This window comes from Brachyhypopomus gauderio, chromosome 18 (assembly GCF_052324685.1).
Source record: "Brachyhypopomus gauderio isolate BG-103 chromosome 18, BGAUD_0.2, whole genome shotgun sequence".
Lineage (NCBI taxonomy): Eukaryota > Metazoa > Chordata > Actinopteri > Gymnotiformes > Hypopomidae > Brachyhypopomus > Brachyhypopomus gauderio.
The window spans coordinates 17,948,771-17,973,399 of NC_135228.1; the positions used below are offsets into that span (position 1 = coordinate 17,948,771).

Here is a 24,629-nt window from a genome sequence, read left to right on the forward strand (position 1 = left end):
TAGAGGCCAAAAGACCATGATCCAATCACTCATTCAGTCACTTACACTGCCGTATAAACACCTGCCACTGGTGCTTGCAGCAGGTGTTGTCACGGTTCCCCTCGAGCAGGGCAGCTTAGGGCCCAATGTGGATGTTGCAGTACGCATTTGCAGTCATGTGACCCGCTCCACCGCAGCGAGAAATGATGATAGAGGAGCAGGGGGCTCTGAACCAGAATACCACTGAGATTCTGTGTGTGTGTGTGTGTGTGTGTGTGTGTGTGTGTGTGTGTGTGTGTGTGTGTGTGTGTGTGTGTGTGTGTGTGTGTGTGTGTGTGTGTGTGTGTGTGTGAATGAGATTCTGAGCTAGGCAACACTCCCAAGAGAATGAGTGTGATTGAGGAATGACTGACCTAGACAACCCTGACATTTAGCCTGATTTTTCTTTAATCAACTGCTGGATTATAAATGCAAATAGACTATAGATTGTCTAGTTTGTTGCCCTCATATTAGTATTTAGACTGACCACTTTGCCTGCAGTGTACAAGTTTGCATTAAGACAACACAGAATGTAAAAACGTTTTGGTGGAATTACAGTCCCTGGTGTTGAGTGTCACGCAGCCCTCCAGCCTCCATCTGCACCCCCCTTGTCCTTGTCTGCATTTCTGAATTATTAGACCCCATGAGAGGAGAGTAAATTGAACAGGGTCCACATACAGCCCGTGCTACCCAAGATGGATTAACCCGCACAGCATGCTCTGAAGCAGCGGGGTCCGGCATGCCCACGAGCATGATGGGAAACGCTCACCCGCGGCCGCTTCCAGTGCACGCGCCCGATCCGGTTGCCCTGGTAGAAGAGCGAGTGGTCGGCAGCAGGGAAGAGTGGATCTTCAAACAGGTTCCCGTTCTGCAGACACTGCTTCTTCAGGGTGGAGTACTGCTGGCCCTCGAAGGCCTTGGCCGATGAGAACATCCTTCAAGGTGCCCCTGCTGGACGGGGGCGGAGAGAAACGCAACGTTACCCAATCAGAAATAGGAAAGACGCATCAGGAGTCGACAACAATGGCGCCAGCCCAACACCTCCACACAGGTGATGCTTATGATGAGACCTTGGCATACAGAAGCAATGCTATGATTGTGATTAGGAAGTGCATTAGAACTGCAACATTAGAACTGAGCATGAAGGATTCGAGCTCTTCTTTGACATTTATATGACTTGAGGGTGAATTATCACCTCTTTGTATTGCGTCCCCTGAGGGATCACAGGGTGATGAATCGCTCGTGTATGGTTTTAATCACAACACCGTGACACAATCCCTGAACATCCACACACCTGCTGTCCATATGGTAAGGATTCTAAATATTTCATTATTTCCACTAACTGAAAATCAGCCCTCAGCAAAACAACAATGATCACTGCAATCAAATCATGTCATGTCATGAAATCATGTCAATCATATTCTCACACACACACGTGCACACACACACACACACACACGCACACACGCACACACACACACACACGCACACACACACGCACACACGCGCACACACACACACACACACACACACACACACACACAAATGCACACAGAGAATCCCTTACACACCCATGCTTCCTCCTTGCTACATTCAGATTGGCTGCAGCACGGTCCTGCGGCTGTCTAAAATTTCATCTGTGCAGTTTTCAGCGGCTGCACACACCGGCCCGATCTTTACCTTCAGAACGATAGAAGAGGGGACTTTCTTCAGCACCATAAGTGGTTAGCAACGGATTCCAGTTGCCAGGGAAACATGCTCACAGTATAAAGCAAGACAGCACTCTAATCTTGTTAGTCTTAAGGAGACGCTACTGCTGGAGGGCTGGTGCACAGTCTGTGTGGTGGCTGCTGCCCCTGGACTACAACCCAGCGGGCCGTGGTCTGCACCCTCTCCCCTGTGGACTGCTACTTCTGGTCTGTTACCTCTGGACTGCTACCGCTGGACTGATACTTCTGGTCTTTTACTGTACCTCTGGACTGCTACCTCTGGACTGATACTTCTGGTCTGTTACCTCTGGACTGCTACCTCTGGTCTGTTACCTCTGGACTGATACTTCTAGACTGCTACATCTGGACTGATACTTCTGGACTGCTACCTCTGGTCTGTTACCTCTAGTCAGTTACCTCTGGACTGCTACACCTGGACTGCAACCTTTGATCAAACAGGACTTCAGCTCTGCAACTACTCTTTCTCACCAATGACTGTGGCGGACTCTGACTGTTGTCAGGACTTCAGAATGAAATAAACTGAAATTACGTTTTCTGCCTCACAATTACGGTCTTTTGACACAGGATCATTAGTGGCGTGTTTGAGGCGGGTCCGTTGCGAGCAGCATTGAGTCAGTATTTCAGTGATCACTCGATTACACTCTTCACTGGAGCACCTGGAGAACAGAAAACACTGCACTCATGAGCCAGTATGGCAGATGGCGCTGGGTCTCATCTCGTGACTGACTCGGGACATCAGCGAGTCCGCTCCACACACACACACACACACACACACACACACACACACACACACACACACACACTCTCTATCTCTCCTCTCTCTCTCTTTTCTTATGCTTCTTTCCTCGAGGCAGCAGGTAAGGAACATTAAAGCTTATAGGTGGAGATTAGACTCAGGTTGCTTATTACCAATAATGAAAAGAGCATACATCACATCACTTTGCAAACATACATGGATGAAGTTGGCCAGACACTGTAAACACACTGGACGTACCGTGCAGGCATAAATATGATTTAGAGCGGGAATAATATGCCAGCTGCCCACTTTTCTACTGCCCTCATAGCTAATTTATAGCTACCAGAAATTTTACGGTTTTGGTTTAAGAGTTTGCCTGTGTGTAGATAGGGATTAAATGGCAGATGAGGTGGCAAATTACTCTCCACACCCAAATCCTGTGAGATTTCCCTTGACATCATGTGAGATCCTGTGAGGATCCTTGAGATCCTGTGAGATTTCCCTTGAAGTGTAACCACCCCACAAAACACAGGGGTTGTGACAGCGGCACACTGCAAACAGGCAGAGGGACGAAAGAGAGAGAGAAAGAAGCGCACGCTCATGAGAGAGAGGGTGTGTGTGTGTGTGTGTGTGTGTGTGAGAGAGAGAGAGAGAGAGAGAGAGAGAGGTTGTGTGTGTGTGTGTGAGAGAGAGAGAGAGAGAGAGAGGTTGTGTGTGTGTGTGTGTGTGTGTGAGAGAGAGAGAGAGAGAGAGAGAGGTTGTGTGTGTGTGCGTGTGTGTGTGTGTGAGAGAGAGAGAGAGAGAGAGAGAGAGGTTGTGTGTGTGTGTGTGTGTGTGTGTGTGTGTGTGTGTGTGTGTGTGTGTGTGTGTGTGAGAGAGAGAGAGAGAGAGAGAGAGAGAGAGAGAGAGAGAGAGAGAGAGAGAGAGAGAGAGAGAGAGAGAGCACTATCGGAGAATAGCAACAGAGCAGGAGAGAGATGCACTGGTTGGCTGGCGTGGTAGAAGCCCCTTCGCTCCCCTCCCCTCCCCCACACTCTCAGGGTATCCCAGCAGTGCTTCTACAGCCACTGCCTCAGCGCATAAGGTGTACAGTGTCATCCGCCATCCGTGCGTGGGTCTTGCCCAGCTTGCACGGTCTCGTAGCCTCAGATCAGAACTGTGCTTTGGCCATACAGAGCAGGTTCGTAAATACTTCCTAATTCACATGATAACATCGTAACTGTTACGTAATACCGACTGTAATATATGATAACAGATTTACTTTATTATAATGCCAAAAAATATGTCAGCGCACAACATTAAAGCGATTGCTTATTTGTTTCATTAAAATCCGTGAACGTGAGCACTGTTCTGAATTCAATACTTTGTATATACAGTCGAGATGGGCTTTGTCTCTGCGATCCAGTGAATCGGTGGCCAAACTTATTACAAAGCCGGAGGCTCGTGGGTGTTGGTCTGAACATCTTTTTAAACATCTAATTTGTAATTAAATATGGGAAATCTCTTAGTAGCTCAACACAGTAGTATTTCCGTTTAGTTATGCATCGTGACGCGACTATGTATTTGAGTTCATCCAACAAGGAATGCCGTACGTCCTCGCGCGCAGCTCTTAGATGAATCGTATTTGGGATTCAAGACCCTCGTCACCTGCAAGTTTAGCATAAAAACCCAACGAATTATTCACATATTCAGCATTCATCCCATCAGGTGGAAAATTCACCCGCTGAGCAGCTGGTACTTAGAATGACGATAAATATAAATCAGTTATTTGCAGGATCTGGTATCTTGCAGTCCTGAATTGTAGATTTTAATATGGTATTTTTAAAACGAAATATCTAAAAGCAGCCCAACATCGTGCACCGTTCAACCAGCCGTAATCCGTGTCTGCGCTATGTGACTTATCAGACAGTCTGTACCTGCGCACAGCTCCGGTCCCTCGGTGGCGTCTTCGCTCCGGTCCTCCGAGGATCCAGCGGCGTTCTTTCGGTCCCGTGTTACGAACCTACGCTCTCCCTGCAACGCACTGCTCGCTGGATCCGCTAGCAGACAACCACTCCAGCACGTCAGGGAGGGGCCTACGAGCAGGGGAGCCATCTCATCTGAGCATGTGCAGCAGTGATTGACTCGCTCGCGCACGCACAAATACACACACACACACACACACACACACACACACACACACACACACACACACACATATACACATACACACACACTGAAAGATAAGTGTCAGAAAGATTCATAATCATAACCACTGTTATCGCTATTGCTCTATTATTATTACTATTATTAAAAGCCCATCATGACCCTCAAAGCCCATGTCTTCACATCGTCCAAAGTTCAGTTTGTCAAAGGTCCTCAAATCTGAGTGGACTTAGTTATTCTGAAGTGCAAAGGGCTGAGGTTTGTTTACTTGAAGTTTGCAATTACATCACGCTGGTATTAACCCAGTGGCAGGCAGGTCTGTTCGACAGGTAATGCCAAATTCAATAGCTCCATAAAAATATTTTAGGTGAGGAAATTTACGACACATGTTGAGCAGGTTACAAGACTAAACTACTGATTGTAGTGTATTGCAGCACCAAACAGTCAGCACCCTGGACAGCTCCAGTGACTAGCCTGAAAGTCACAACTCATCTCTGTTCTACCGCTACAAAACCTTGAAGAGAAACACGTCCTCGAGCTGAAGGAAGAGCTGCTCATGATAAATCACACTCACCCCTTACAGAGAGGGCTCACGGCAGCAGCCACACCCACTCTGCTGAAGAATAATATGATGTGCACCGTCACTCAGGAAGGTAAATGTGTGTTTTGGCTGCTGTACCAGAGGGCTGCTGTACTAGATGTTTACTGCATGGAGTCCTGGGTTTGATCCTGGCAATAGTCGCTGCTTTCAACCTCCATCACAATCCTGTACTGGATTTCTTTACTTCAAAAGAAATCGGTTTCATGGACAGCCGAAGCAGCGAACCTCTGGTGAGGCTGGACGGAGGAAGAGCGTCTGACGTGTATTCATCTTAGAGGGCACATTCAGATGATCATGAGGAATGCTTGAGCTGACTCTCAAGGGAAATGCAGTGATCACATGGCCCTACCCCCTGACCAGCTTAATTTAGATTGTCATCAATTAAACGCTGTGAGCAAGAAGTAGAATTTGTGATGAGTGTAAGAACAGTAAGATACCCATTACGGCAACAGAATATTGTAAAACAGAATGGCAAACGTATCCAGCCAGGCCGATGTCAACATCAACCCATTATTCCATAGTTCCCTCCAAATGTATATTTTAGTGATTATATCTTGATATGGCAAAGCAGTGATTTTGTGTGCCATGTCAGAGGCTAATCAGGTCCATTTGCCATCAGTCTCTGACATGCACGCTTTGCCACATTTAGATATTACAGAGCTAGAGGCTAAAACCACCCCACCAGGCCAGACGTGACCCCGCCCCTCCTCCTAGGCCTGCAGCTATGCCACGTAGATGAACATCTAAAGGTCTGTCTCACTCCACTCCATGTACTCCATGTATTCTATTAGCCTCAGTCGGCTCCTTGACCATCTTCTCAGGAAGAAGCAGGATCTGAGACAAATCGACAACCCAACCACAGCTCACACAGCAGCACCTGATGCTTCAGAAATGCTATAAGGGACTGAAAAAAACAAGTACATGCATATACATGAACACATATGCAAAAAGATAGACATGGCCATAAACACGTGTATTCAGCAAGCAAATACAGGGACAAGAACATATATACTCAGATCAAGGCTGGAGTGTCTGCCGTAATTCTGACTGGCAGCTCTCTGGCCAGCTTTGGCTTCTCCAAACTGGTCCTCTCTCTGGGTCCTTGGTTCCAGGTGAACAGCGCAGCGAGCTAGAATGGACTGATTTCTAAAGTACTCTACCTGACTTCATTTTTTATCTTAGAGGAGTATAAAGTGGGCGGCAGAGACATGTCAAACCTAGACACTAAAAAACTGAAACCCCCAGACAAAAAGAGGACAGCAGAGCCCTGCACATGTTCAAGCTTGAAGACACGTCGCAGCAGGGATCATTTCCTTCTCAGTAGAAATGAATTTGTGGGCAATTAGCTTGAGTTTTACCCTGGAGGTTTTCTGTGCGCTTCAGTAGCCTCTCAAACACTCTTTACTCATGACAGTGGTGAATGCATAAAGTAGACAGGTTAAGGCCTTGGCTTGTCTTACTTAACAGAGGGTCTTTTTCCTACCATCTAGAGGATGTCATTCATGATGTCATTTAACATGTGATGACAGTGCAGTTTCTTGCCAGAGTGTTTTTTTTCCAGTTTCAAAAAATCCACTATTTCTGACATGAGGTCTTCCAGCTCAGACACAAAGACCTTATTGGAAGTCTAGGACCACATTCTCACATTCAGGATCTTTATATTGACTAAGTTGGCTACCATGTGGACAAGCTGTGCAGGTGATTATTGAAACGCATGAGAAATTGTTAAAAGAGTTTTGCTGCAAAAGGCTCTATACCTGCTGGGGGCTTCCCAATAGGTAATACTACTGTGTTGTGTTTGAAACCTCTTTGAAAGACTGATTAAAATTTTATGATTCTTAGATGTCGTGCAACAGCCTGATCAGCTTGTTCATGTAATTGACAAGCCTGCTAACCTCCTGCACAAATTTGACAGAAAACGCAGATCAAAGATTCAGACCAACTTGAGCAGAGAAAAAAGGAAGTCATGATTGACACCCCTATACCTCTTCAGCCACTCAAACATGTTCTCCTCCATCTCACCATCAGCACAGTGTACTTTGTGGTACCTTATGAAAATATCTTTGTTCTGGGAACAATGCTATTGGGCACTTTGGTCATAAGTGAAAATATGAGATGCGATTCTAATTTTAAACCGTAAAATACACACTTGATGGTCATCATGCAGGAAACCCTGGGAGTTGGAACCATATGGAATCATTTTCATAATGACACCAGCCATAAAAATAACTTTAATTTAGAAAAGCTACAAAACGTCTACCAAAGACACCGATTAAAGAACCCACAAAGAACCTTTATGTAGAATATAACTATGCAGATCATCGGGTCCTATTCATATCCCTCCGCTTAGCCTCTGTGTCATCTGAGCTGAGTTTGTTGCTCACTGATGTCTTCCTGAGAAGCATGTCACAGTAGCTTGGCTGTGTTTTAGTGCCACCCTGGGAAAAAAGCCAACAACCACAATTCATATGGACCGCTAGAATACTTAATTGGCGGTTACCGGAGGCATGTTTTTTCAGTGTTCTTATCCTTTGTACTATAGTGGGAGCTCCAGTTTAAATATGGTGACATTGTTTACTGCTGATTTACATGCCAAGAGGAGGAAGGATGTATAAAATACTGACAAGATGGAAAAAAAAAACTCATAGGAGTGTATTTATATATCCCAGAGCCAATGACCTACCATACTGACCTACCATATTATTTTATTCCTCTCTATATGAAATCAAGGCTCATCATTAGTGGCAAATATGGAGCAGCTCCACACATTTTTCTGAATCCTGTGTAAAACAACAATTTGTAGCAACAAGAAAACCTCCAGCAAATGTAGCCTGTCCCACAGCACCACCTACTGTAAGTTTTATCTAGAAAATTGCATGGCCCATGGTACAGAGCAGGGAGGCCTGATCAGCCTCCTCCTCCTCTCGTTGTCTCTGCTGATGCCCGCCTGTCTGGCATGACCGCACTTGCTCAGTCATCCCCAGGTCCTTCGGCAAGGGGCCGATACCACTGGGCACTTTGGCCATAGGTGAAAACACGAGCTACAACTCTGTAAGCTACACACACCACATGCGGCAATCCCACGACACGAGCTTAAAGACACAAATGTGCCGACTCACAGGAACAGTAGAATTCCGTAAACCTCTCAAGTGCGAGTCGTTTTCACTGTTATTAATAGACCTCGCATTTGCAACGCTCGGATGCGCTAAGTGAGGACCTGACACAGACACACAGATGGACAGCTGGGGGTTGACACAGACATGGCCGTTTGCCATATGCCCCTCTTCCAGCTCTGGCTTCGACACGGGCAGAGTAGAGATGCTCTCCTCGCCCTCCATCTCGACAGGTTTGATTATGCCTGAACACTCAGGTTGGATGGTGACTTTGAAAGCAGATTGTGTTGAAAGCAGATTATTAAAGAATAATATTACTGATGCTATGGATATTGTTAATACAATTATATTCTTATTTTATATTTGCTTTATTATTAGGTTAGCTGAGCAGAAGCTAAACCACAAACAATCATAGGAATTTGGGCTGCAGGGGCAGTAGGAACAGGAACCTTGCACCACCTTTGATGCATGCATGGTTAGAAGCAAGTGCAGAACAGGACTAATTCAAGTACAGAGTTAATTCAATACAGAGTTAATTCAAGTACAGAGTTAATTCAATACAGAGTTAATTCAAGTACAGAGTTAATTCAATACAGAGTTAATTCAAGTACAGAGTTAATTCAATACAGAGTTAATTCAAGTACATAGTTAATTCAAAGTACAGGGCTAATCCAATACAGAGCTAATCCCAATACAGAGCCAATCCCAATACAAGGCTAATCCCAATACGGATAATTCCAGTACAGGGCTATGGAGTGAAACGCTGTGGGGAGGAATGATCATGGTTCACCAGATGTACACACATGTACACACACATACACACAGAGAATACAACAAACATGAAACACACATAATAATGCCACCAATTTACTGACATGAGAATTATGACAAGACAATGGATCTTGAAAAGCAAAACAGCAGGACCTGAACATTACAAAAAAAAAAAAAAACACTGGACATTGAAAACACTGGAACATGCTGCAGAGAGATCTGCACAGTTCCTCTGCCCTAATGACTCTCACGAAGGTCACGGGAGAGGTTAGGGCTCAGCGGTGGTGTGTGTAGCTGCTCTTGCTGATGACTGGTATATGTCTGAACACGTGTGCCGTGGGACGGCGATCAAGAGACTGAGGTCAGTCAAAGTGCCATCACAGTTCTGTGGGCCACAGATGCAAGTGCGGCTGAATTTCTCACTGCTCGGTGCCCGCACGGCGATCCTGAGCTGGGTGTGCAGGGTCTCGCTCCACACTGATGTCCTGCAGATCATTCTTTATATTGCAGAACATGGATCCACTACATGAATCAAGCACACAGACGTATAGGGATCAGACAGCAAACTAATGACAAACTACAAATAGCCAGAGACTAATTAAATGTTATCTGACTGGTAGGTGTTTAAAATAGTCATTTTCTAAATCAATAATAAATAATGACAACAACCAAACCTATGCCTCATGCGGTCTCCCTTCCTAATGATGTTATCTTCGATGATGGATTTCTTATTGCTGCCTTGATTGTCCAGCAGCGTGACTTCAAATGTGCAGAAAGGCTTAGGCAGAGCATCACACTGCAAGAAGAACTTTCTCCATGTCACGATGTAAGCTCTGTGCTGGGCCCTCTCATCCTGATGACTCAGCACTATCTGTAACACATTACAAAACTCGGAGAACAGGACGACCTTTCCACGTATTTCCATGAGATCACATAGCAATTTCTTGCGGCTTACCGAGCTCTCCAAGCTGTATTACCCAGCAAACCTTTAAAAGAAATAACCAACATACTGCCTGTGCTTGCTTGATAAAATCAAAGATATCTTCTTTAAAAGCCTACTGAAGCTTTGCTGGGCCTTGCCACATAGAAGAAGGAGCAATCTCTAGAGGCAGGCCAATCGTATTAACCTTAAAGAAATCCAATCTGCCAAAATCAAAGGATCCGAAAAACCAAGGCTTATAAAATAACAGCCTACCCACATGCTACCACTAACAGTTCTTTAACTGTTGAAAATAAATGCCAAACCTGCACATCAAATCTACTCAAAACCAAACGGTTGACAAAATATTTAAACTTAAACGAATGTTTGTAGGTGTCAGTCTCACGCATTAATTCATTTCAAATTAACTTCATTCACACTGAAAAAAGTCATACTAATAAATTAATAGTGATATTGGGATTTTTACAGAGAAGCTAATTTTCAACAGCAGAACAAGTCACGCCATTGATGTTTAGTAACAGACTCCTGGAAAGGGAACTAAAAGATGATAGTTTGGCTTGGAATTTCTAATAAATTGGTCCTAGCCAAGAAATCTGTGTTCAACGAGTTCATCTCTAAATGCAGGAGGAATCAAACTTTACTTTCACAATAGGCAGTGGTTGTTGTACAATCTTGGGGGTTTTCAACCTGTGGAGCTCAAAGGAGACACCAGGACCTCTCAAAAGACTCATGAAAACATGAAACCGTTCTGCAGGTAAGCAATTCGTTATTTTTCCGCTAGAGGTCGTCATGATGTCTCCTTCTTGAGCAGGAACATTGATTATCGACAGAAAATCTGTCACTGACTGCGCAGGCTAATCTTCTAGCTACATCTCACATTCAATCTTAGAAGTGCACTAGCAACATTTAAGAGTAGGCATACCAGTTAGTTTTCTTTTGAAATCCACTGTTTTGTACTTGGGTTGTCCGTAAACAGCATTAGTAATTTATATGAACTTGCCATTGAATTATTCGCATGTCCTTTTATTAAAGTGTTAATTGTAAAAAGATAACTTTTGCATCTCTGGTAAATCAATTAGTTATATTACACAAAGTGCCTCCTTCCTTCAACAAATTAGACTTCGCCACTGCTCAATCTCGCGAGACTTGCAAAGATCTCGACGAATCCATGCAGCGTTGCAGATTCATCGGAACATGCACTGAAATTGCTAGGTCTAATGAATTATTTCACATACATCATAATAATAAATTTACATCATATATTTGTGATGGTAATTTAACTAAAATAGTTTCTGTATTTATTTGTTTGTTCATTACATTTATATAATGAATATATAATGAACATTTGGATTACACTTATTACACTTATTATTATTTGTTTTAACTTAAGACTAATAATAATTTTTGAATATGTGGTTCGTTGTGTGAATATCTGGTTAATATAACAAGTTATTTACAGCATAGGCCTATGGGCAAGTTACTGTATTACTGTAAAACAAATAAGTTATTTTCGGAAAATTGAGGGAATTTTTTGCTTTCCACGTTTTCCAAGTAGAATTAATTTATGTCAGGTTTCAGAATTCTGCATCATTTTAACGTAGGCGCCCCACAATTAATATGCCAGTTTAGTAAACAGAAAACGATTGGTGTAGGATTTACCGCACAAGTCAAGCAGTTTAGTCCTATTGGCCAGCTGAAAAGTCGAATGGGCGTTGTCTCATGAATGACGGGGAAACTAACCAATCAGGGCAATCCATTCCCAGAGGACGACGAAGCCTGCGAAACTCAACGCATGTCTACTAACTAGGGTGATTCTTTCCACCGTGGCGTGCCGCGTCCGGCAAGATGTCCTGACTGAACCGACAGGTAATGGTGTGGTATTTGTTTGAACCTAATGCGTTTAATTGATAAGTTGAACTACGACCGCTCGCGCATCGCGTCTTGGTTTCCCGCTCTGGGTAACGATAGTAACCCAGCATCGAGTCGGCTACATTTACAGCTAATGCTAGCTAGTTAGCTAGTACATATAGGTACTCAGGTGAACAAGTTTATTGATTAGCCGACTGTACAGTTAAAATATAATGTTATTTCACTGTTATGTGGAAATTGTGGTTTTCAAAGTAAATTACATAGCTGGATAGAAAAGAAACAGGCGGATTTCCGCTCACGTGCGCGTTATGGTGCTTCATCCCTAATAAAGCAGCTCCGGAGTGACTGGTGTGTCCGGGGAGATGAACCGAGATGGACTGAACTGTGCTGCTTGTCCACCGCTGAATTAAATGAGATCTAGCTAACTTTAATCGTCTGTCGTCCTTCATGTGTGCAGCAGTGTGTTTCAGTTACGTGTGCTGTGTGTAGGCGTGTGAGCTAAAGCCTGCACTGTAGAACCAGTATGGACGTACGTGTCCCAGTGTATTAGGGAGGTAAGGAAGCACTGTGTATCAACAGTGACCTACAGCAAAACAACTGTCAAAACTATTAAAACTTGAAAAGAGGTGTGTAAAAAAGGTTTAAACCGCAATGGGTTAAAACAATTGTTTCCATGATTTGGCTTTCATACTTAAAAAAATCAGATTTGGAGATCCACTCACTCCCAATCCCAATTAAATGATGAGGCCCAAATTCTTTAAGGGATTACAGTGTCCTGGACTGTGTGATTCTTGGGTGCACACTCAATAAGTTATAAATCCTGCATTTCAGCATGGCACTGGAGGTGGAAGAGGTGGGAGAGGCTGTCCACTACCACGAGCGGTTCAGCAGGGGTTGGAGGGCATTCTGTGAACAACAGAAGCGAAAACTGAAAAGCATCTTCACATGGTAAGACAGTTGAGAAAATATTCTGAGGTCCTCAAGAATTGGTAGTGCTCCTGGTTGTTTATATGATATTAGTTTTGCTGTGCATGGAAGGTAACCCAATAAAGATTCAGTATGTCACTGATGTTTGCATTCTTTACTGCAGGCACCTCTTGAAGACTGTTGCGTTGGGTCAGGTTCTGTCCATGCTGATATGTGGCACAGCGGTTACAAGTCAGTACCTTGCAGAGAGGAAGGTGGAGACCCCAATGCTGCAGAGCTTCCTCAACTACTTGCTGCTCCTTCTGACCTACACCTCGGTGCTGGCTTTCAGAGAAGGTCGAGGTCAGTCAGGGCCATGAAGTTTTACTCGGCGAAACTTGAATACACAAAGTGTTTGATGTTGAAATGAAAATCATTGGGAAGGCGAGTGAATAACTTTTGGGGATTTCATTTAATTAATTGATTTTTTGTTCTAAATGGTTCTTTATAGGCATATTTTCGTCATGTCTGTTAATTGTGTTTAAAACCTGCTCCCTCTTTCTTAGGTGATGGGAGTATTTTTCAGATTTTGAAATCAAAGTGGTGGAAGTATTTGCTAATGGCACTCACAGATGTTGAGGCAAACTACACAGTTGTGAAAGCATACCAGTTTACTACACTTACCAGCATTCAGGTATTCCCTGAGCTCTGTTCATCTCTGGCATCCAGGAGGGGTTGAGTGTATTTTCCTTGACGTCAGTTAAGTCAAGCACATGTTCTGATGGGCTCTGCTGTTGTGTGTTGTAGCTGCTGGACTGTTTCATCATCCCGGTGCTGATGGCGCTCTCGTGGTTCTTTCTCAAGACCCGCTACAGACCGCTGCACTTCGCTGCCGTGGTCGTGTGCTTGCTCGGGGTCGGAGCGATGGTGGGAGCTGACATGTTGGCTGGGAGAGACCAAGGCTCACGTGAGTGGCCCGCCTTCACACCCAGACTGACCTGCCTTCTCTTTCGTTCGGTCTTTTTCTTTCTTTTTATCTGTGAGTTCAAAGGATATTTGTTCCGCTCTGTCAGTTGACATGTGGGTGATTTTGGGAACTGGAACTGCAACTTTGTTTGATGTATTTGTTCTTTTTTTTCTGTTTTCCTGAAGAGGCTAATGTCTTGCTGGGGGATGGGCTGGTGCTGATCAGTGCTGCTCTGTATGCTGTGTCTAATGTGTGTCAGGAGTACACGGTAAAGAACCTGAGCAGGATCGAGTTCTTGGGCATGATGGGTCTTTTTGGTACCCTCATCAGTGGCGTGCAAATGTAAGTCACTTCCATGCAATGTTATTTGATATTGGAGTCTGTTATGGTATTAGCTGTGTTTTATTTATCCATATGTGGTCCTGTTTTCCTTAAGGGCTGTACTTGAAATAAGAGCTATAGGCAGTATCAGTTGGGACTGGGAAATATGTAAGCATATTTACTTTTTAATTTATAAAAATACAGATCATTTGTATCTTCTGGAGCAAGAGGGTATCGGATGAAAGTGTGGCTAGTTTTGCATTGCATTTGTCCGTGCGAGGGTGTTGATGACCAGCTGAGTCCCTCTCCCCAGGTCTGCTCTTTGGTGCCTACATGCTGTGCATGTATGGGCTCTACAGTTTCATGCCTGTGGTGGTGAAACTGACCAGTGCCACAGCGGTCAACCTCTCCCTGCTGACCGCTGATCTCTTCAGCCTGTTCTGTGGCATCTTGCTCTTCTCCTACAGAGTAGGTTCCTCTTTCTGTGAAGCTACACCAATATTGTAAATGCTAACCTTCTTACTGTGCCAGTGACTGGATTTGCTCTGTATTTGCTGACACTCTCTCCTCTGGTTCTTTACAGTTTTCCAGCCTGTACATCGTGTCGTTCGTGGTGATCACCATCGGCTTTGTCACGTTTAACGTCGTGCCGACCTACACGCCGATCCCGAACAGTGAGGGCACTTACCAGAGCGTCGGCACTGCCGAGGCGGGCCAGACAGAGGGAGGCACGGCCCTGGACTGGCAGCTTGGTGATGGACCGGAGATGTGCGTCCAGGCGCCCTGCGCGTCCAGAGAACCTTGCACTGCGCTTTGTATGTTAAAGTGAACACAAGCCTGCAGTACAGAAGGCAAAGTGCTAGATATGCCTAGTTTATGAGGACCGCGTCCTTTAAATTATAAATATAGTATAGTTTTTGTTAGGTGCCTTTATGATAACTTGAAGGGTTTTTTATTATTATTTATACCTACTGTAAAATGCCTCATATATTCTGATCAATGGTATCAGTGAAGTGATTGTGAGATTCACATTATTTTCAGCCAGTCTCGCTAAGACATGTTGATGTGTTAGCAGTATTTATGCTACTGGTCAGTTGTACACTTCTCTGTTGCTTCTTTTATCTTTTGTTCCCTATTGGGAAGAGTTTCATTATTGTTGGACACAGGGTTTTATTTTACAGTAGTGGTCAGTGGTTGCAAGGCCTCGCATACTGAAAAGCATTTAGAGCACTTAAGGATATCAAAGCATTAGCTTGTTGTACTAAGAGTTTGAAAAAGTCAACATCCTGGTTCTTACTGCAGCTGAATAATGATTTTATACTTTTTTCCTGAATATATTCAAGAGCTTTGACTCAAGTTTACATTCTATTGGTGCTTGTATTCCAGCATGAGCATGCACTAGAAATAAAAAAAAAAACACTGTTTTTCATGAATGCGACTTGAATCTTATTGCTCTGATCATTTACTTATGAAGTTATTACGCTGCTTAAAGCAGTTGATCCGTGAGTGTGAGAGCACTTTTCAAATTGTTTTGATAAATAAATACATTTTGTATTTAGATTTTGTGTTGTCTATATTTATCTTTGCTGATGGTCATGTGTTTCTTTCACATGAGTACAGTACTAAATCTTGTTACAGAAGAAATCAAAAACTGAATATAAACCCATTGTCTAAAGCAGTGGTTCCCAAACTTTTTCTGCCGTGCCCCCCTTTAGTAGATGAGAATATTTTTGCGCCCCCCCCCCCCCATATTGACGGATGCACCGATTCACGTTTTTCACTTCTGATACCGATTCAGATATCTGAGGCTTAGTGTCGGCCGATACTGATCCGATAGCGATCTGATAGAGTAAAGCAGTGCTGAATCAACTTAAAACATTTTTTTTTAACACAGACATACTGAATTACAAGTTTATTGAAAACTCTGCACCAGTACAGCACACTTAAACACACATAAAAACATGTAAAAACAACACAACTTGCTTTTGTTCAGTGCAATTATGAATAGAACATTGAATGTCAAATAAATAATACCAAAGAACCTGAAACTGACAAAAACAATTCACAACTTTGGTCAAACATGAAAAAAATAAACTGCAAGAAACCTTTGAAATGGTTCAAGAATTCTAAATATAATTTAAAATAAATAAGGAGATGAAATAAGAGAAACAGCAATACCTATGCGGCTAGTTTGCTAGCGCAGACATCACGCAGAGCACAAAGCATACGGCCAGAAATATGTGTACTGTCTCTTTAAGGGAGCGAGTTGAGCGCGCGTATGGAATATTGTTGTTTTTTTAGCTTTCTGGCCCGTAGACCGACTCAGACCACTGCTCTTTATTTTATTTCTGTAAGTAACGCATTCAATAAGCTTTGGACAACTCACCAGTTCATGTATGAACAGTCAAGTAATGCAGAAGCCCAGGTTTATTTTGGTCAACCAGCAAATAAACGGACTAAGTGGAATACCACCAGCGCGAGTACGAGTCAGTGATTCACCTCTCCTCTGTGTGCTTTGTGTTTCACTCGCCTGTTAACTGTCCAAGTTCACTTCTATCCGGGACAGAGTGGATATTTAAGGTTGAACTAACTCCGATATGCGTTACAAGCATAGAATTAGACTGAATAGATCTGTTTTTATGGATCGGTCACATTGTCACCGATACCCGATCTAGAATTTTTTCAGATATTAATATCGGAATCGGTGCATCCCTAAATTGACACATGTGCACATGTTTTACTTCCAAGCTCCGCGCCCCCCCTGCAATAGCTCCGCGCCCCACCTAGGGGGCGCGCCCCCCACTTTGGGAACCACTGGTCTAAAGTATCGATACTCATTAAATATGTAATATGAATGTGAATATAAATTTATTCCTGCTCATTGGGTAAAACTCATCAGGTATATCATCACAGGTGATGCTTCTGACCAAAGGTATAACAGCGTCGGAAGAATTTACAAGAATTCGTGAGGTGAAACCTTTATTTTAGTAAAACCTTGCAGGACGTCTGGACCTGTAATACACTAGTTGACCGCTGGGCGGCGCAGGAGCGCTGCATTGCGATGCGACTGAGCTGAACTGTCTCATCGACCTGCACATCATGGAGGAAGAACAGGTACCTTCCATCTAGACACGGAGAATAACGGCGTATTTCCAATCGACGCGACATCTTAAAGCGTATGTACCTCCTCTGCGTTTTATTTTCTTTGCGCAGTCGGTTTGTGTTTGCAAGACCTTTTTATGTTGCGTTTAGATTAAAAAAAAAAAAAAAAAAAAAAACGATGGTGAGCGTCGTCGGCATTAATCTTATTAAATATTCCGTAACCGCTGTGATATCCCTGCATGTCAGAAGCACCCTAACGTAAACGACGAGTGAAATATAAATACAAGATACTGAATATTTACAAGGGACATGTCACACAATCTCGAACGAGTCGATAAACGGTGGTTGCGAATGAGAGCATCTTCGTGTTGGGCAATAGTCGTGTCGCGTATAAGGGTGTGTAAATAACAAGGCAGATCTGAACCGATGGTAAACCTTGTGTTATAGTCTGGATTAGCGAGGTCTGATCTGTTGCGCAGGTGACGGACCAGCAGCGAATGTAAGAGATTCTGGGACAATAAGCAACCGCGATGAAGCATTTTCTAAGGTGAGACAAGGGTTTCATGGATGTTTATTGTAAGACGTGTTTTCAATGGTCAGCTGCACACACACACCACACACACTCACACACATACACCCATCCAGCCATCCACCACCCCCCCCCCCTCCTCTCTCTTTCTCTCTCTCTCTCTCTCTCTCTCTCTCTCTCTCTCTCTCTCTCTCTCTCTCTCTCTCTCTCTATATATATATATATATATATATATATATATATATATATATATATATATATATATATGTGTGTGTGTGTGTGTGTGTGTGTGTGTGCGTGTGCAAGATAAAAAAATCCACATTTTTTCAGAACAAAATGGCTTCTTCTGGTAGATTATATTGGGCTTCTTTTGGCACTCCCCAGAGTTCTTCTTTAGATCTAGTCTTTTCCTACTAATGCTCAAGTGTAAGGGGGGGGGTCACACTAAAAACTGTAGGCCACTGTAGCCTGTATAAGCTGGATGTATTCTAATACATGCAAGCATAAAACACTATAGTACTATGCAGTGTTACTCAGATGACAAGAGTTGTCAATCCCTGTCCTGAAGTTCTAATTAACTCATGTTTAAAAAGCCAGACCAAAGCAATAATCCTCAGGGTGTTTGTGGAATACCTTTTATATCTTGCTGTCTGCTTCATGTCCAGAATTCTGTTTGAACTACAATAATACAAACATGGTAAGATGAAACTATGCATGCTCCCTGTCCATAAATCAGGTTTTATAACATAATCACTCTTTCATTGTACTTAAGTTTTTTGTTATTGAAGTTGAGGCGTATTGGTTCTATGAGCAGTGACTTTCAACACAACTTCCATTACCAGTTGGACTCAATCAAAAGTCTAGAATGGATGGATGGATGGATGGATGGATGGATGGATTGCTTTGCAGTGCAGTGCAGTGACCCAATTTTGGTGGCACTTCTGAGAGTTATCACAAAATGTCATAATTGCTTCGGCCAGCCCATGACCCACTTACCTTTGTGTCCCAGTTGGGCTTGTTTCTTTTATATTGAGAACCGTTCTCTAGAAGAGAGAAGAAGTAAAACATTTCTTGTTTCATATTGTGCTTATCCTCAGCCAACCCTGGTATTGCTATCAGAGCACACAGTGCTATAATGGTGTTGTTCAGTTACTATTCAGAAAGAATAAAGGCTTCAAAACAGCACTCATTTATCCTAATATGAGTACACTCTGTTCTAGGAGAGAACACTCCGGCTAGTCTCTCCCTTTTCTTTTGAGTGGGTTTTTCATAATTCTCATTCTCTGTTCCAGGGTGTTGACCCAGTTCCTGGTGTTCCTGTACTGCAAGTGTCTGTGGCGAGGCCTAAAGTTTATTGCGAGGAAGGTGACAGGACGATGTGAGCTGCAACGTATATGTTACAACAACAAGCCTGGGGCTCGCCGGACCCTCAAAATTGGTAGACAATAAATCAGTAACTACAGAAATAGTTGCCATGGTAAACTGGTAAAGGTGTATAATTGTGATTATGGCTTTTTTTTTTGCAGAATCCTCTCTCAAATGTTCTAAAAATGAGGTGAGTGAGGAAAGGTGATGGTATCTCATATTTTATCTTATGAAAGTGTCTTTTTCAAGGAACGTGCGCTAATACAATATAGTTTTTATTCAACTGGGTCAAATCATAAGCATTTGTTCACCATGGATTTCCGATATTTGTGAGTATATTAAATTCATCTCTTGATCACCTCTGTCCCAACAGCTTCTGCAGTCTGCGGTCAGTGTTCATCCAGATGCTGTTGAAAAGACCATAGATGACATCATGGCACTAAAAAAAATCAACCCAGACACAAATCCACAGTAAGAGCACTGAACATCACCAGACAATTTAAGAGTCAATTATGGCAAGGACATCTTTAGATAACCTTTCAGATAACCATCATCATATCTCAGCTCGTTCATGATTGCCCGCTGTCTGATGTGACATCTCCAAATAGTGAGTGAATCATCTAGAGTGTGAATAATCCTGTTCTCTACCACCCTGACATAACTTGCTTCCCCCCAGACTTGGCATCTCGCTCCAGGCTTGCCTCTTCCAGATCGTGGGTTATCGGAACTTGGTGCTGGAGGTGGAGAAGTTGCGGAGAGAGCCGTATGACTGTGAAAATCTGGGGCACGAGGAGATGCTTTTGAAGGTATCCACACATGCATATTATCTTCTCACTTTACATCCCCCCTGCCCCCAACACTGTTCTGAGTGTTGGTGTGTGTGTGTGTGTGTGTTTCTTGTCTAGTTATGGAAGGCCCTCCGTCCTGAATCTCCCCTTACTGGGCGCATCTCTAAGCAATGGTGTGAAATTGGTTTTCAAGGCAGTGATCCCAAAACTGACTTTCGGGGAATGGGTCTGCTGGGCCTGCACAACTTACTGTGAGTGTCAGACGCTTGGGAAGGGAGGAGGAGTAATGGGGGTCAAGGGTCATTTATCACAGTGTGCTATGTACCTTTTTACGGTATTAGCCGCCTTAATATAAGTGGAAAAAAACTTACAGTTTGCTTATTCTTAATTTTAAATTTTAATTAATGCCCATTTATAATTGCATGACATGTATTAAGACGCTTAATGTAACTTTTCTTCTTCACGTTATTTCCCCAACATTCAACATTATTTCCCCAATAGTTTTATTGAGCCTCATGTGAAAATCGAAGATCTTTTTAATAATATAAAATGTGGGCTAGTTTAACTCCTGGCTGTGAGAAGAAGTAATGAGGTGACTGAGTATATCGGAGAGAGCATGTTCTTAGATGCTAGCATTTGTGGAAATTTAGTAGTGTAGTATTTTTGTTATTTTTTACATTTGTAGTGTTTCTTAACCAGAGGTCGTTTCTCATTTCTTTGATGTAATAGATATTTTGCAGAGCACGACAAAGCCACTGCTCTTCAGATGCTCCATGACTCTCTGCAGTCCAAACTCAGGTTCGACACACCAAAACCCTCTCCTGCTGCTGCACACACACATCTTTGGTCTTCACTTTATTCCTTCTTCTTTTTTTGCAGCACATGGCCTAATAACAACTTGCTTGGATGTTGTGTAATGGTTTTTTAAAAGCCAACGAACCTCCTGTGAAAACCATAAACAATTTTATGTCTACAAACAAGCTGTTCACAGACAACAAATAGCTGTTTAGTTTGTAGATATGCAGCAACATGTTTGAAAGATGGATTCTGGCCTTTTAGCATACTGTATATCCAAACAGGGCCTTTTCCTTCAGAGTCCGTGTGCCTCACCTGCTTTTGTCTCCGCTGTTTTGTCTGCACTTGTCGCACTGTGTCTACAGCAGTGTGTGTCTGTGGCTGAGAGCTGATGTCTTTCACACATTTAGCATGCTCTCTCTCACACCACACACCAACACATTCCTTTTTCTTTCTCGTTTATTTTCTGTCATCACTTTGTCATGGGCAGGAACATTTCCAAAGAGGAAGCCAGGTACTCCATCTTTTCTCTCCCAGTAAGAACTCCATTTTTATAATTTTGCATTAATCTAATTGTTGTATTTCTCTCCCCCCATTATCTCTTAATCTCCAACCTCACCTCACACTCTAAACTCAAGGCATTATGCGCCATTGTAACGTTGGTTAGTAGCTGGGAATGCCTGCCCTTTTCTCCTACCTCACGTGTGTGCTATGCCTGTGTCATATTATTTCATTCACTGTTTTAAATTAATTCTGTCCGGTGTCTAAAAAGGTTCTTGAAGGATATGGCACTAAGTTCTCTTTAAACGTTGTCTACGCTTTTTGTTTGCTCACAGTAAGATGAGCAAAGCTGAGTGGGAAAAGAAGAAATTCGACAAAGCCATTGGGTGAGTGCCGTTAAAAAGACGTATAGGACAGACGTCACTCCCTTCCCTGTCTGTTCAGTAACATAGTCCCCGTTTGGACAGTACCCATTAGTGGCTGTGTGGTTGAGGGGAGCCTGTTTGGAGAGCAGTCTGTCTCCAGGCTTTTGTGTGGAGGATAAAACAGGGTGCTACCAGCCGAACCTGTCATCGGCTTTCAGCATGCATTAACTCAGATGTGCACCATGGAGGCAGCAAACATCCATAAAGACACACACACACACACACACACACACACACACACACACACACACACACACACACACACACACACACACACACACACACACACACACACACACACAGCAGCTTCAGTAATAAACAGGGTACAGCGCCCAAATGGCTAAACGCCCTCGTGCTCGTCCTGATACTCACCATGTGGTCATTTCGGTTGTTTATTTACCCACATCCAAAACAGACACAGCCCACTGCCCTAGGAACCAGAATACGGTGGTCTTTATTCTGCCCTGTGCACAGAGGCACTGATCCTGAGTTGTTGGTGATGCAGGTACTCCTTCGCCATCGTTGGCATCAACATCACGGACCTGGCCTACTCTCTGCTGGTGAGCGGCGCCCTTAAGACCCACCTGTACAACGTGGCGCCAGAAATGCCCAGCCTGGTGCACTTCCAGCAGACCTTCTGTACGTGTGAACGTCCACTCTGAGTCCAGAAACTGGGCCGGTCCTTTCTGATGCATGTCTAGCTTCAGTTTAGTAACATTTAGTTACTGTAATCTGTAATTACACAATTTCTTCGATGGGCCACATTGTCTAATTAAGATGCTCTTGTTTTTGGTAGGTTACCTGATGCAGGAGTTCCACAGGTTCTGGGTTGAGGAAGACCCATGTGACATCATGGAGTTTAATCGCGTGCGTACCAAATTCCACAAGCGAGTGCTGAAGCAGCTGAAGAATCTCGATATGGCACTGTGTCCTCATTTCACTGCTTCTGACCTTCACCTGGTCAATCTGTAGCTCCTGTCCTGACCTCTTGAGCTTGACCAACCTGTAGCTGCTTATCTGACCCCTGAACCCCGACACCTCGTGTCACCCTTACTATAAGCTTCTGTCTTTGCTTCTTGTCATCACTGCCAACCTGGCCAATCATACACTCACACACGAGCGCACACACACAAACACACACACACACACATACGCGCGCACACACACACACGAGCCAGTATTCATGCCTAAACAGCCCCTGTCACACACCTGCCCAGATGGGTCGTGAGCTCAGATCACCAGCACTACTGAAGACGATGGGGATTGTAAGAGTGCATAATACCACTGCACCATTGACACCGACTGTAATCTGAGATATTTAGTATTGCTTGTATGTGACAGAGCTCCCTATCTACCAGTAGGTGGAGCTGTTCATTCATATACAATAGGCCAAAATGTATTGTATGGTAGTGGCGTCTACACAGCCAACAGGAGCTGCTTGCATTTATAGCAAATGTATTTATAGCTGATTGGTATTTTTTATGTGCACATACTGTAGCAATTACATTTCAAGGACATAGAACATTTACAAGATTAATAAGATGTGTGTGATTTGAGAACCAAACCTGTCTATTTCAGTAAAATGGAATAGAAATGTAATTTATAATGCAACCATTTACTCAAAAGTCATCAGCATATGTAATTTTGACATTTTCTGTCAAACTAGAACCAGAAAACATTTTCTTGTTTCAAAGAGCTATAGGTTCTAAATATATTTACTTGTCAAAGTTGTTATAGAAAATTTGAACATTTAGTGAATGTCATCAATTCATGATTGTATTTTTAGTGATGATGTATTCATTGAATGTTATTTAATTACATTTTTTAATTTATTAATTCTCGCTGCCAAAGCAATAAGTTTGGAACAGTCAGCATTTTTTCATTTTTTCTAAACTTGGCCTTGTTTAGTCAGTAATGAGCTTTGAATTATAAACCTAGGAATCTACATTGCTATCTTCAATTTAATTTGCATTTTTTTGTAATTGAACTGCTAAGATTTCACAAAAGAGACAACTGACAAATGACACTTATTAGCCCATGTGTACAGACAGTTACCCTAATGCACTTATGCTGATCTTTTATTTCTCTAGACCCTTTAAATCTCTGGACGGTCACAGGGTTTGCATGGTGACTTCTTTTTTTTGCTGATCCCCCCCCCCCCCCCCCCCCCATTGTTTTTAATTCACCATACATCATTCTTCTCTAATGGAGGTTTGTCAGTGTCACTCAGTTCATTTCCGTGCAGTGCAGTTAAGTAATGTAAAAGAATGTTTATGCTGTTCATCTTTTTTTCAGATTTCATTGAAATCTGTGGTGGTATTTGTTCTTAAGCTGCACTCAACTGTGATAAATTCTGAACAACTTTAAAGCTTCAAAATGTGTTAATGGTACCTATGTAGAGGAGGTAGAGGCACTCGCTGTATATATTGCTTAAGAGTTGAACTTAGTTGAATTTAAGAGATTTGTAATATGAGAAAAAACTTATCAATTGCATGGCTTAATCCATGATCTAACTGCTTCTGTTTTATGCGCCCTCTCTCTCTTTCTCCTCCCTCTCTCTCTTTCTCCCCCTCTCTCTGTCTCCTCTTTGTTTCTCTCTCTTATTAGATCAATATAGAAACATTTCTAGTGAACAGAAGCTTATGTCATATGAATCGAGTTATTTGCTCTGTGAAAGGGGTGCTTTTTAAAATCGTATCAAAGCTCAGTGTAATAAAAGTAAAAATATTGACTTTTTTTACATTTCATTCTTTGACTAATGACAGTCACTAAAAGTAACACTTCTGAATGTGTCGCTCTGACTGTGGTTCAGAGAGTAGCAGTTCCATTCAAAAGAAAACAGCAAAATGGGGCAGAAACAGCAGGGAACCTAGTCGTGAATGGAGATAACACACACACACACACACACACATAGTCCTGTGAGCAAAAATGCCTTGTTGATGCCAGAGGTCAAAGGAAAATGACCAGATTTGAGCTGTCTCGAGCTGATAGAAAGGGAACCATGACC

The 24,629-nt window shown here is 43.0% G+C and overlaps 3 protein-coding genes across 5 annotated transcripts in view; 2 read left to right on the forward strand and 1 right to left on the reverse strand.

The window, feature by feature from the left end:
- capn5b (calpain 5b) overlaps positions 1-4,561 on the reverse strand; it is a 20,253-nt gene extending 15,692 nt beyond the window's left edge. Inside the window, exons 1-2 of one of the 2 annotated variants that reach the window (XM_076980331.1) lie at positions 4,401-4,561; positions 788-966 (exon numbers count right to left, since the gene is read on the reverse strand). In XM_076980331.1, coding sequence (XP_076836446.1) covers positions 788-952 — 165 coding nt within the window. In that variant the 5' untranslated portion in view covers positions 953-966; positions 4,401-4,561. Of the gene's footprint in view, positions 1-787; positions 970-4,400 lie in introns of both variants that reach the window. The other variant, XM_076980330.1, reaches the window with a different exon arrangement.
- Positions 4,562-11,800: 7,239 nt separating this feature from the next.
- slc35f2 (solute carrier family 35 member F2) lies at positions 11,801-15,550 on the forward strand. 2 transcript variants are annotated; one of them, XM_076980379.1, is made up of 10 exons: positions 11,862-11,920; positions 12,381-12,477; positions 12,755-12,871; positions 13,014-13,192; positions 13,396-13,523; positions 13,637-13,796; positions 13,982-14,138; positions 14,233-14,285; positions 14,431-14,585; positions 14,701-15,550. In XM_076980379.1, the coding sequence occupies exons 3-10, from the start codon at positions 12,756-12,758 to the stop codon at positions 14,944-14,946; spliced, it is 1,194 nt and encodes a 397-aa protein (XP_076836494.1). In that variant the 5' UTR covers positions 11,862-11,920; positions 12,381-12,477; position 12,755; the 3' UTR covers positions 14,947-15,550. The 2 variants fall into 2 exon arrangements, with proteins under 2 accessions (XP_076836493.1, XP_076836494.1); XM_076980378.1 differs by lacking the exon at positions 12,381-12,477 and having other exon boundaries at positions 11,801-11,920.
- Positions 15,551-17,159: 1,609 nt separating this feature from the next.
- On the forward strand, positions 17,160-24,353 carry elmod1 (ELMO/CED-12 domain containing 1). The gene is made up of 11 exons (XM_076980426.1): positions 17,160-17,293; positions 17,699-17,766; positions 19,041-19,186; positions 19,275-19,303; positions 19,487-19,584; positions 19,790-19,919; positions 20,019-20,152; positions 20,631-20,699; positions 21,533-21,583; positions 22,128-22,261; positions 22,419-24,353. The coding sequence occupies exons 2-11, from the start codon at positions 17,750-17,752 to the stop codon at positions 22,592-22,594; spliced, it is 984 nt and encodes a 327-aa protein (XP_076836541.1). The 5' UTR covers positions 17,160-17,293; positions 17,699-17,749; the 3' UTR covers positions 22,595-24,353.
- Positions 24,354-24,629: the final 276 nt, after the last annotated feature.